Genomic DNA, 13,430 nt, shown 5'->3' with positions numbered 1-13,430 from the left:
ACAGCACTGGATACAGTTAATGTCAAACTAAACCCTACAGCACTAACGTTTTTCCTGCAAATCAAGTATTTTATGCCAGTGTTATCTTTAACAAGAAAGTACTTCCGCTTTTAACCAAAGTGTAAAAAATAACACTACCAGTATTATCTAACCTCCTATCATCTTCACCATTGTTTCTCCAGTCCAGCGCTTTCTACTCGTAAGTTTTCTTTGATGATTTCATTATTATCTCGGCACGTGTTAGACACGGTTAGACTACTGCCCTCTGTCTAGTCAAACAATGTACATACCAGTCCGGGTGCCAAGCACCAAGGGGTGACAACGACAACTCACTCACACAGCTAGAGAATACTAACAGAAGAATCACTCTGCAAAAACATACAAAAAAAAATCGGGACGGCAGACAGACAGACAGACAGACAGACGGAAACGGAAGACCCATTTCTTCGTATTCTAGGGGTTTTGAAAGGTCGAGAAAATGTAAAAGTAGAGAGAAATATGGGTTTTGGAATTATGGGGCGGGGCCTAATTGCAAAATCGATATTATAAATTTTCCATTTTAAACATGTTTCAAGTTTCATATTGTGAATGTAAGCCCGCCCACCCGCCCTATCTCAGTTGTGATGATTTTTTTTATTCGCCGTGAACCATTTTTGAAGTAATTAAAAACATGTTGTTTAGTGTCGTGTTGTTCAAAGAATACAACGTATATTAAGAAAAAAAGGCGAAATATAGAAAACACCCACCCACCCCATCTCAATTGTAATGATTCTTTTATTTTTAGAAACTTAAAGCACGTTTCAAATGGTAAATTTTTGTAAGGAAATATAGATTTTGCAATTAGGCTCCGCCCCTAGGTCTGCCAACGAATGAAAACTTAATTACTATTTAGATCATTTAGGTGTGGGTGGAGCTTAATATTTGGCTTTAATTTTTTCTTAATATACTTAGTATTCTTTGAGTAACACGATACTCAAACACAATACATGTCTTACATGGTAATTTCTTATAGAGAAATAATAAGGATTTTGTATTTAAATTCCATTCCTTTGGCTATCGACGTTTAAAAAAAAAATCATCACAATTGACATTTCTTAATATGCGCAGTCGTCTTTTCAGAACAAAAAACTTTAAATATGGTTAAAATGGTAAATTCTTGTAGACAAATATGGATCTTGCAATAAGCCCCAGCTCTCGATCTGACAACGAATAAAAAATGCATCACAATAGAGGCCTGTAATCGGGGAGGGTATGGGGGGGCTAATCTTTGACTTCATTTTTTTCTTAATATACAAACATAGTATTCTTTGAACAACACGATACTCAAAAACATATTTTTAATTTCTCGTAAAGAAATAAGGATTTTGCAGTTAAGCTCCGCCTTCTTGGCTCACGACGATTAAAAAAAATCATCACATTTGAGACAGGGCGGGTGGGCGGGGCTACAATTTGCCTTTTTTTCTTAATATATTTGTAGTCATCTTTTCACAAGAATAAACTTAAAACATGTTTTAAATGGTAAATTTGTATAAGGAAATGTCAATTTCGCAATTACCTCCGCCCCTTGGTCTCACAACGAATGAAAAATTTATCAAGATTGAGATCGAGATGGATGGGTGGGGCTTCTCTTTTGGTTTTCTTTTTTAATTAATACGTTTAGTTTTCTTTGCTTAACACGATTACTTAAAAACATAATTCACATGGTCAGTTCTCGTAGAAAAATAAGGATTTTACAGTTAAGCTCCGACCCTCGGCTTACGACGAATAAAAAAATATCAGAATTGAGACAGGGTGGGTGGGCGGGGCTTATATGTTGCCTCGTTTTTCTTAATATACATAGTATTCTTTGAACAACACGATACTCGAAAATATGTTTTTTATTTCTTCTAAAGAAATAAGTATTTTATAGTTAAGCGCGGCTCCTTGGTTCAGGGCGAATAAAAAAATCATTCTTAAAATGATAACTTTTTGTAAGGAAATAATAAGGATTTTGCAACTAAATTCCGCTTTTTTGGTTCTCGACGTTAAAAAAAAATCACTGTCTATTTAAAGAGCGAAACAGGAAATTGTAATAAAAATATCAAGTTTTAGTTCACGCGTCGTCTGCAAATCGTGTGATGAATTCTTTGTTTTCATTTATTTTTCTTAAGGTAGGCTCATACGGAATCTACAAGCTGATATAACCGTAAATCTGAAATCGTGGATTTATCCAGTTTTTTTGTATTTGAAAGAAATCATTTTGAAATCATAAAATAATTTCTTGAAGGAAGCCGTTTCTAATAAAAAATACTCTAAGCATAGTCTTTGATTTAAGGTAAAATCAGGAGTTACCAATCATCGGGCAAAAAATATTACTTTTTTCACATTTTCCCGTATATTTAATGAGCGAAACATGAAATTGTAATAAAAATATTAAGTTTTCAGTTCACGAGTTGTCTACAGATCGTGTGATGAATCCTTCACTTTCATTTATTTTTGTTAAGTTGTGCTCATACGGAATCTACAAGCTGATATAACCGTAAATTTGAAATAGTGGATTTATTCTGTTTTTTTTTTTTGTATTTGAAAGAAATCATTCTGAAATCATAAAATAATTTCTTAAAGGAAGCAGTTTCTAATAAAAAATACAAAAATGTGACGAACGTTCTATTAAAATTTGAGTTACTTAAAAGTAGTACACGACGTATGATGGCTACTTTAAGCATAGTCTTTGATTTAAGGTAAAATCAGAAGGAGTTACCAATCATCGGGCAAAAAATATTACTTTTTTCACATTTTCCCGTATATTTAATGAACGAAACATGAAATTGTAATAAAAATATTAAGTTTTCAGTTCTCGAGTTGTCTACAGATCGTGTGATGGATCCTTTATTTTCGTTTATTTTTCTTAAGGTGTGCTCCTACGGAATCTACAAGCTGATATAACCGTAAATTTGAAATAGTGGATTTATCCTGTTTTTTTTTGTATTTGAAAGAAATAATTTCAAAATAATTTCTTGAAGGAACAAAAATAAAAAAATACATATATGTGAGGAAAATTCAATTAAAATTTGAGTTTCTTAAAAGTAGTACACGCCGTATAATGGCTCTTTTAGGCATGGTCTTCGATTTAAGGTAAAATCAGGAGCTCCCAATCGTCGGGCATAAAAAAATACTTTTTCCATACTTTCACTGTCTATTTAATGAGCCAAGCATGAAATTGTAATAAAAATATCAAGTTTTTAATTCTTAGAGGACATGGCATTTGCCAAAATCAGTCTTATCTTAGCAAGGTTTAGCCCCGCCCACCCACCCGTTATTTTCTCAGAGGATATGGGTTTGCAAAATCAGTCTTATCTGAGCAAGTAGTGGGCGGGGTATATATTTAGGCTTTTTTCCTTATATACGTAGTTGTCTTTTCAGAACAAGAACTTAAAACATGTTGAAACTAGTGAATTCTTGTAGACAAATATCGATCTTGCCTCTCGACAACGAATGAAAAATGCATCACAATTGACAATTGAGATTGGGGTAGGTGGGGGGGGTAATCTTTGGCTTTAGTTTTTTCTTAATATACCTATAGTATTCTTTGAACAACACGATACATGTTTTTAATTTCTCGTAGAGAAATAAGGATTTTGCAGTTAAGCTCCGCCTTTTTGGCTCACGACGAATAAAAAAAATCATCACAATTGAGATAGGGTGGGTGGGCGGGGCTACATTTTGCTTTTTTTTCTTAGTAGGTGGAGGCTTATTTCGACCACAAGAAACTTAAAACATGCCTATCATGGTAAATTTTTGTAGTAATCAACTTAAACCCTTCACTTTTCTTCCGAATAGTTCCAAATTTGACAAAAATCTACGATGAATTTTCCGCAGAGGACATAATAACACTGAATAAGAAAAGACCTCTGGTAATATTAAACATAATAACAATTTTTATTACACCAGCAACTATTTAGCTATTTGTTCGACACCGGAAGCTTCCTACAATAAACAAACCCATCATTCTTATTCCACGAACATTTCACCACCGTCGCTGTACGAAAATCAAATATGGCAAGTGTAAACAAGTATCCGCTTAAGGCCCTTACCTGTGTAATATAAATTAACAATCCTACAATATCAATTAATCATCAATATGCATAAGATTGCTCCATGTTCCGGTTTGGGAAACTCCTTTCCGGTTTCGATTCCCATACTATTATTACGGCAACGACCTTTGTCAACTCAAACCGCTTCCGGGCATATTTATTTATGTACGTTGGCAAAACTGGCGCGCGTGGATTGTGCTTTACAAATGTACACACTTTCTTCAAATTTGAATAAGAGCGAAGTTCCTGACATTTTCGCGAGAAACTCGACTATTACAATAGAAAATCAAAGCTGGAGTGGCGGAAGTGTTGGATTTGAATTGGCAGCTCTTATTTACACTTCTTTGCTATCTGCTGTGAGAAATGGGAGGAAGTTATTTACGAGGAGATTTTTATTTTTATGACACTGTAGACTTTTAGTAGCGAATTCATCACAAAAAGTATCGTTGACTCCGACCTTGTACAAATCCACTGAAAATAATTGTTATACGCGTTTCGAAAAAGCTGCGTTTGTCTACTATTAGCAAACCGGTTCCACAGGAAGCTTTAACCATTCTAAAGTGCCAACGTACCGAATCAAAAATTAATCATCGTGTAAAGAAATGGGTGAAGGTGATTTTTTCCTAAAATTTTTCAATGACTTAATCAAGTTAATTTAACCGTTTTTTGTAGTTATTAATAGTGTTAATAACAATAAAGAATATCCGCTCTCGGTGGCCGAATTAGCATAATAGATGAGTCGATAACACAAAACAAGAGGAGATAACTGTCCGGTGTATAAATTTATGGCGAATTAATTAAAAATGTATCCAAGGTTGTTTTCGAACAATGTTGCAATTGCAACTAGTTTGAAAACAAATGTAAGACAAAGGCGATTATTACCACAGTTTAATTTAATTTTATTATGATTTATTACGATACGGTTCTAATGAAGAAAATTACACTTGAACAAAGTGTTGGTACTATACATATCAATTGTGAATGAGCGTCTGTCAAGGATTTATCAAACCTAATTAGGTGTTATTATTAGCTTTTATGCCATTATTTACGTACATTGTGATGTAAAAATTGAAATATGCCGTGAAAGGATTTAATTTCTTTCAACATGACTCATTTCCCAGTATCGTACTATGGTCGTTGTGAGTTGGAAAGAATATGCACTGCAAAGGCTATATTTTCTTTCTATTAGTATAATAAGTATAAGGATCTTTCATAAATCACTCAACTTACGACTGAGTACTAATTTGTATCAAGTCATGAATCAAAGGAAATGCTTCTTAAATTATAGGGTGTAGTTCTTACAAAAATAAATCATCATTCGCTAACTTCGCAAACAATGCACGCATTTCATGAATAAATTAAAAATTACATTAATTTTCACTTTCTTGAGAAATCTAAAGTAACCGCCGTCTCGAAACAAAGCTCAGTAATTATTTGTGCTTAGTTGAAAAAATTGCCGGGTTTTCACAACAGTGTGGTTGTGATGATAAAAAAGTAATTACCGTTTTTGTGCTAAAATAACAGTTAGTTCATTTGAAAATGAAGCCAACTCTGAATCAAAATGTTTTCGATGGCTGTCACCTTAAAAAGTGTGAAAATATTTCGGGTTCGAACATCCATTATGATCAACAATAAATTGGTAAATTAAAGCATGGATTAATTTCCTGTTAGTAGCAACCCCGTCGACATCTTCTTCTTCCGGTCACCATGGTTGACTTCATTTGAAACAATAGCGTCGTACATTCTTGAAATTCCTTCCCACAGTGATGTTTTTAATACTGCAATTAGCTGAGAATGTTACAGTAATCTTCAACGACTGCAATATGTCAACCGCAAACGCAAACTGTACTCACGGCGAACTTTTAAAACAGGATTTATCCCTTTATCTGCGTTTTTTCAGAAGTCAAATTGTATATAATTAGCTTCTTGAGCGAAATTACCGACACAAAGGTGGATTTGCAGGTGTGGCAGATTCAAAATGCACTTTTTGTGCATGTCGTTGAGTTACGTGTAATTGTGGTAACAAAATACAGGTACATCATGTGAGAACCGGAATCGATGTGGGATGGGGAACAATCACGGAAAATGAAAGGTCGGTGTTAACGTTATTTGCGCAAAAAGACACTGGAATTAATAAGTTATAATAATAAGGCAACGTTATTATTAGCGGGATTATAGGCTGCAGAATTACGGGCATAAAATAAAAATAAATACCTTATTTTGCAAAAAAGTCTGAATATATTATAATATAAACACCGCTAAACGTTAATGCGAAAACACAGAACGTTCTAAAGACCTAAAATTCAGCTGCAGTAAAATTCAAGCAGAAAAAAACATAAAATTAATGAAAACATGAAGCAAAAATGATCACTTGTTACGTTTACTAAACTTTAAAAAAAAAATTCAAATGCATTTAATTCCTAAGCTGTCATTAAAGAAAATGAAAAACACTAATTATACAGTCGCATAAGCTATTTTTACACAGATATATACCAAAAGAACATTGTTGTTTTTTTTTTGTCAGGTTGTCAACATTTCGAATTGTCAGTACATAGTAACTAACATGGCTGCCAACAGTTCAGAAATGCCAATATAAAAATTTGCTTCAATCATTAATATTCACCCGGTACGTCTAAAATCAAAACTACCGACCCCGACCCCGAACGGAAATTATTAATTATTATGAGTTATGACAGACGATAATGATATTTTGACGGATAAAGATGATAAAAATGACCTATGATGGGGGATTATGAGGGGTGATGATGATGACGGAATATTTACTTAATATTATTTATTTTCAGGGATTATGTCGTATTATGACGGACTATGACGGATGATGATGATGATGATAACGGAATATTTACTTAGTGTTATGTATTATATTTATAAGGGATGATAATGGATTATGATGGACTGACCAACTATGGCAGATGATGATGATGATGATGATGGTGATGTTGATGATGATGATAATGACGGAATGTTTACTTAGTATATTTACTGTAGGGGACAACAACGGATTATGATGTATTATAATTAACCATGACGGACGATGATGATAAAAATAAGGAATTATGACGTATTACGACGGTCTATTACGTATAATAATGATGGTGACGAAATATTTGTATTATTTTGATGATGACGGATTTTTTTGCTTATTCTTATTATTATTTTGACGGATGGATGACAAAGTATGACGGATGATGATGATGATGACGGAATATTTAGTTAGTATTATTTACTAAGACGCCTTATGATCTATGATGACGTACTATGATGTACTGTGAGGGATTATGACGGACTACGACGGATGAAGATGATAAAAATGACGAATCATGAGGAATTATGATAGGTGATGGTCGTGATGACATAATTTTTTTTATTTATTTTTTACTTCTTATTTGTTTTGACGGATAATGGTAGATTATGACTTACTATGAATTAAAACGGTTAATGCTGATGAGGGATTATTTCCTACTTATTTATTGTTATTATTTATTATTATTATTTATTATTATTATTATCTATCATGACGAATTATGACAGACTACGGGTGATAATGATGATAAAAACGACGGATTAGAACGTATTATGACGGGCTACGATGGATGATGATAATAGTGACAAAATATTTAAATTATTTTGAGGATGACGGAATATTTTTTTTATATGTTTTTGCTTATTAGTTATTTTGACGGATGTTGACGGACTATGCCGGATTGTGATGTATTGTGACGAATTATGTGGTATTATGACGGATTATGACGGAATATTTAGTTAGTATTATTTACGATGATGCCTTCTTATTATGACGGACTATGACAGATGAAGATGATAAAAATGACAGACCTTGAGCAATTACGATAGGTTATGATGATGATGACGTAATCTTTTTCATTTAATGTTTCCTTTTTATTTGCCTTTTTTTTTCTTATTATACAGCCGTCTTTTTACAATAAGAAAATTAAAACATGTTTCAAGTTTCATGTTGTGAAAAGGAGTCTACACATTTTAAAACAAAAAGGCAAAATGTAAGCCCGTCCGCCCGCCCACCCGGCCTTTCTAGATTGTGATGATTATTTTTATTCGCCGTGAACCAAAAGGGCGAAGCTTAACAGCAAAATACTTATTTCTTTACAAGAAATTAAAAACATGTTTTTGAGTATCGCGTTGTTCAAAGAATACTATGTATATTAAGAATAAAAGGCAAAATATAAATCCCCGCCCACCCACCCCATCTAAATTGTGATTAATTTTTTTATTCTTAGAAACTTAAAACACGTTTAAAATGGTAATATTTAGATTAGGGCAGGTATGTGTGGCTTTTTTTTAATATACACAGTATTCTTTGAATAACACGACAGTTAAAAACATGTCTTACATGGTAATTTCTTGTACAGAAATAATAAGGGTTTTGCAATTAAATTCCGCTTCTTTGGGTCTCAACGATTAAACGGGTGGGCGGGGGTTATATTTTGCCTTTTTTCTTAATATCTCGATCGGACAACGAATGAAAAACTCATCACAATTGAGAATTGAGATCGGGGCGGCTATGGGTGGGGCCTAATCTTTAGCTTTTTTATTTTCTTAATATACATACATAGTATTCTTGAAACAACACGATACTCAAAAACATGTTTTAATTTCTCGTAGAGAAATGAGGATTTTGCAGTTAAGCTCCGCTTTCTTGGCTCACAACGAATAAAAAAAATCACCACAATTGAGATAGGGTGGGTGGGCGGGGCTATATTTTGTCTTTTTTCTTAATATACGTAGTCGTCTTTTCAGAACAAGAAACTTAAAACATGTTGAAAATGGTGAATTCTTGTAGACAAATATGGATCTTGCAATTAAGCACCGCCTCTCGATCGGACAACGAATGAAAAACTCATCGCAATTGAGAATTGAGATCGGTGCGGCTATGGGTGGGGCCTAATCTTTAGCTTTATTCTTTTCTTAACACACATACATAGTATTCTTGGAACAACACGATACTCAAAAACATGTTTTTAATTTCTCGTAGAGAAATGAGGATTCTGCAGTTAAGCTCCGCCTTCTTGGCTCGCGACAAATAAAAAAATCATTACAATTGAGATAGGGCGGGTGGGTGGGGCTTATATTTTGTCTTTTTTTCTTAATATATGTGTAGTCATCTTTGCACAACAAGAAACTTAAAACATGTTTAAAATGTTAAATTTGTATAGGGAAATATCAATTTTGCAATTACTTACTCGGCCTGACAACGAATGAAAAATTCATCAGGATTGAGGTCGAGACGAATGGGTGGGGCTTCTCTCTTGGTTTTCTTTTTTAATTAATACATTTAGTTTTCTTTCTATAACACTTAAGAACTTATTCCACATGGTAATTTCTCGTAGAAAAATAAGGATTTTACAATTAAGCTCCGCTCCTCGGTTTACGATGAATAAAAAAACATTAGAATTGAAATAGGGCGGGTGGGCGGGGCTTATATTTTGCCTTTTTTTCTTAATATACAGATCCATCTTTTCACAACAAGAAACTTAGAACACGGTTAAGATGGTACATTTTTGCACGGAAATATGGATTTTGCAATAATGGGGCGTAGCCTAATTGCAAAATCGATTTTTCCTTATACAAATATTCCATTTTAAACATGTTTTAAGTTTCATGTTGTGAAAAGAAGTCTATACATATTAAAACAAAGGGACAAAATGTAAACCCGCCCACCCGCCCTCTCTCAATTGTGATGAATTTTTTAATTCGCCCTGAACGAAAGGGGCGGAACTTAACTGCAAAATACTTATTTCTTTACAAGAAATTCGCAACATGATATGATAGACGAAAATGATAAAAATGACGGATGATGAGGAATTATGATGGGTAATGATGATGACGGATTATTTCCTATTTATTTATTATTATCTATTAATATTATTATTTATTATGACAGATTATGGCAGACAATGGCGGAGAATGATAATAAATATGACGGATTATAACGTATTATGACGGGCTATACGGATGATGACAACAATGACGAAATATTTATATTATTTTGATATTACATAATTTTTTATTATGACGGATTATGACGGACTATGACGTATTGTGCCGAATTATAACGGACTATGACCAATAATGACGAAACATTTACTTAGTGGATCTACTGTGAGGGATGATAACGGATTATGATGCATTATAATGAACTATGATAGTTGATGCTGATAGAAATGACAGATTATAACGTATTATGACGGACTATGACGGATGATAACGTATTTTTAGATGACACTTTGTGTAAGAACTAATTTATAATAAAAAAATATTCACTTGAACTAAAAAAAAACTGTAGTACGTTGAAAGAAAACCACGTTATGTCAAATTCTTGCTGTGGTCTCCTGACAGTTGCATTGAAATAATAATATAATATAAATAATAAATCTATATCAGAACTCGCGAATTATTTAAGATAGAACAAAAAATGACAATAAATTCATAAAATGTACGAAATATCTATTCTATATGTATATGTTGGAGTAAAAAATATCGACATCATGTTGTACTAAATTATGAAGTTGAAACATCAACAAAAGTAGAAAGTATTGATATAGCTTTATTAGTTCTAGGAATGTCATCGCAGTACTACATAACGCAGTTAAATCTTGGTAAATAAATAAGTTTCAAGGAGAAATATTTTTGCAATCACCTTTTTTGTGAAAAAATAGTACAAATAAAGTTCGAAATTTACCGCACTTTGACACATTTTAAATTAACTAAGTATTAAATCGCCTTAAGCCAGCTCTGTAATTAAAATTCAGTTACAAAAATATCACATGAATATTAATGTTGCAACAAAATGCATTTCAGTTTCGTTGATATTTTTCATCCGGATGAGTGCAACCTTCCTTCGTTTTATTTTATGTTTTTATCTACTGATGATAGAACCGTTAATCTAAATATAACAATGGTGAATTGTAAATAAATTTCGAGTTTCAAAACGTTGTCTTATTTTTAAAATTAAAATATAATAAGTACTCATTTTCTACAAATTTAAAGATAATCACAAGAAAGCAGAATCCCGTATCTGGCGCCATAAACCCACCAACCGTTACTTAAGGCGCCACGATAAGCAATTTCTCGATACCGCACATTACAACAAGCCTTTCCTCGAATTTTCTAGCTTTTCCTTATTACCTAACCCTTGCGAGTACAGCTGCCGTTTCGATTATTTACGACGAATATGGCAACATGCTCCGCCACGCTTTATCCTCATGTATAGAAAATTAAAGGAACCGAGATCAGCCCTCGGCACCTGGCGAAAAGGAATTTACCATACACATGTCGAGGCAGATGTTCATCGGACGTTCACGTTTTTGATACATTTTCGGCCCCAGCTTCATCCGGCAATCAAAGGTTTCCAGACGTCCTCCATTATGCAAAACATATGCCAAATCAAAATTCAGCGGACTCGATTCGAACGTACGCGCCGAAGATAAGCAAACACACGTGTGCTTTAATTGCTTAAGGGTAGACGCGGTCACGCGACCAACAGCTGGCCGCTTCCGCCCTCACGTCTTGCTAGAATGACCCAAGGGTATCCGGAGGATGAAGGGTCATCGGTAGGGGCAGGTGTCGAAGAAAAATTTTATCCAATCGAAAAGTTGTGTTATTATTATTTTAAGACACACAACTGACCCGAAAATGACCGGCATTCAGGCAAGACTTTTTGTTGTTTGAAACCAACTTTAGTGTCGATGATGATATGGTAGCAGACGATGGAATTTCCGATTTCTTATTTTAAATTAGCACGTGATGGTGTTGGGACAGTGCGGAAATGGGTAATTAATTACATGGTTGTAACTCGATTAATTTTAGTGCTTCTCTTATTTAAATGTAAATAAAAGTTTTTATGAAGAGCGTTCTGGGGTTACGTAATATGAGCATTTTGTGAATGTTTGAATGAAATCTTGATGCTTACTTAAAGAGTTAATTCATAGACTTTCCATTACGTTACTCCACCTTGGTTTATTTAAAATGCCCATAAATATTTAATGTGTTAGTTACTGATGTCATGAGGATGCTCGCGGGTCAAAGTACATCATTTTTTATTGTTGGTGGTGATGTACCATTGATTAATTCTAAAATTACTTTAAAATTTCAAAAAAATTGGGTTTAATAGTTAGGAAATTATGTATTTGTTTAATAAAATCGCCAGCAGACACCAGATAGACATACTATCGCTCAGAAATTGAAAAAATCGGGGCAAGCAAATGTTTGTCTTAATTATTAAGGAAGATAAACACGCGACCTGATTTTTTTATATATTGGTGTATCAAAATATGTAGTTTTTTTTTATAGATCAACGTTTGATTTTCAGTGAAGCAGCGAAGAATTAACCAAGATTTATTTTAAATTTTTTAAAAATTCTTGACAAACATCTTAATTATGGTAACGTATTGTATACCACCCCACATAAAATTCCATACACTTGACGGTTAATAAAAGATTAGCACTTGTAGTCAACACTGCGAACTTCATCGCAGTGTCAACACACTAATTATTATTATTGCTGATAAATAAAAAAACAAACCCAGTTTTCGCCCAATTTTTCCAGACAGTGAGACTTTTTAAATCCATAAAACTCACCCATAAATGTTGAAGTACAACGGCACATCCATAATAACGAGCACTATTACACCATCAACCCGGAAACAATCCGCTCAAAATCAACAATCTCGCGTTTTATTCTTGTTTTACAACACAGTGTTCGCTATTGTCCGTTTGTCGTTATCACAAATAATTTTTTAACAGTTCCAGTTTCATAAATAACTCTTATCTCTTCTCGCTGTTGGCCTTTACTACATCGCGTTACAAATATAGAAATAAGTGAGGTACTGTCGCCGAACCGAGAACCCTAAAACCAAATGTTCACATTTGTTCACTTCTTGTACACCGACCGCCGACTTGGTCGCTGATAAATTGATAAAAAGCAATTTCCTGATTAAAGTAGCATGCGGTCAACGTTGTTTAATTTAAATGGAAAAATCGGTAGAGCACAGGTGAAGTTATCGGAGTGTAGAACCTCGGTACAGTTAGCGTAAAGTGGAACGAGATATGAATCTGTATTTTTTAAGATTTTATGGTAATACACACATGGCACATTTGGTTCGTTTTTTGTTTATATTATTTAATGGTCCAGGTGTGCAGAAACGAAACACGATGTTGTGGACACTTTAGAACACGAATGGACACTGGGACTTGGCTTTGCTTCGAGAAAAATTATAATTGAGACAATATGATTTGCATTTAAATAAGTGATACATAGAGGCCACACATTATTACCTTTCATTTTTATGTGTTTCTTACGAT

The 13,430-nt window shown here is 33.6% G+C and overlaps 1 protein-coding gene across 1 annotated transcript in view; it reads right to left on the bottom strand.

Moving 5' to 3' along the window:
* Positions 1-12,943, bottom strand: part of LOC135140845 (TNF receptor-associated factor 4) — a 47,999-nt gene extending 35,056 nt beyond the window's left edge. Inside the window, exon 1 of the mRNA XM_064071585.1 lies at positions 12,708-12,943. Within this exon, the coding sequence (XP_063927655.1) occupies positions 12,708-12,739 (32 nt within the window). The 5' untranslated portion in view covers positions 12,740-12,943. The remainder of the gene's footprint in view (positions 1-12,707) is intronic.
* Between the last annotated feature and the right edge of the window lie 487 nt (positions 12,944-13,430).

The sequence above is a fragment of the Zophobas morio genome, unplaced genomic scaffold, assembly GCF_036711695.1.
Source record: "Zophobas morio isolate AGI-343-1 ecotype UQ-CSIRO unplaced genomic scaffold, CSIRO_AGI_Zmor_V1 ptg000004l, whole genome shotgun sequence".
Classification (NCBI taxonomy): Eukaryota; Metazoa; Arthropoda; class Insecta; order Coleoptera; family Tenebrionidae; genus Zophobas; species Zophobas morio.
This window is presented reverse-complemented; position numbering and strand designations above follow the sequence as displayed.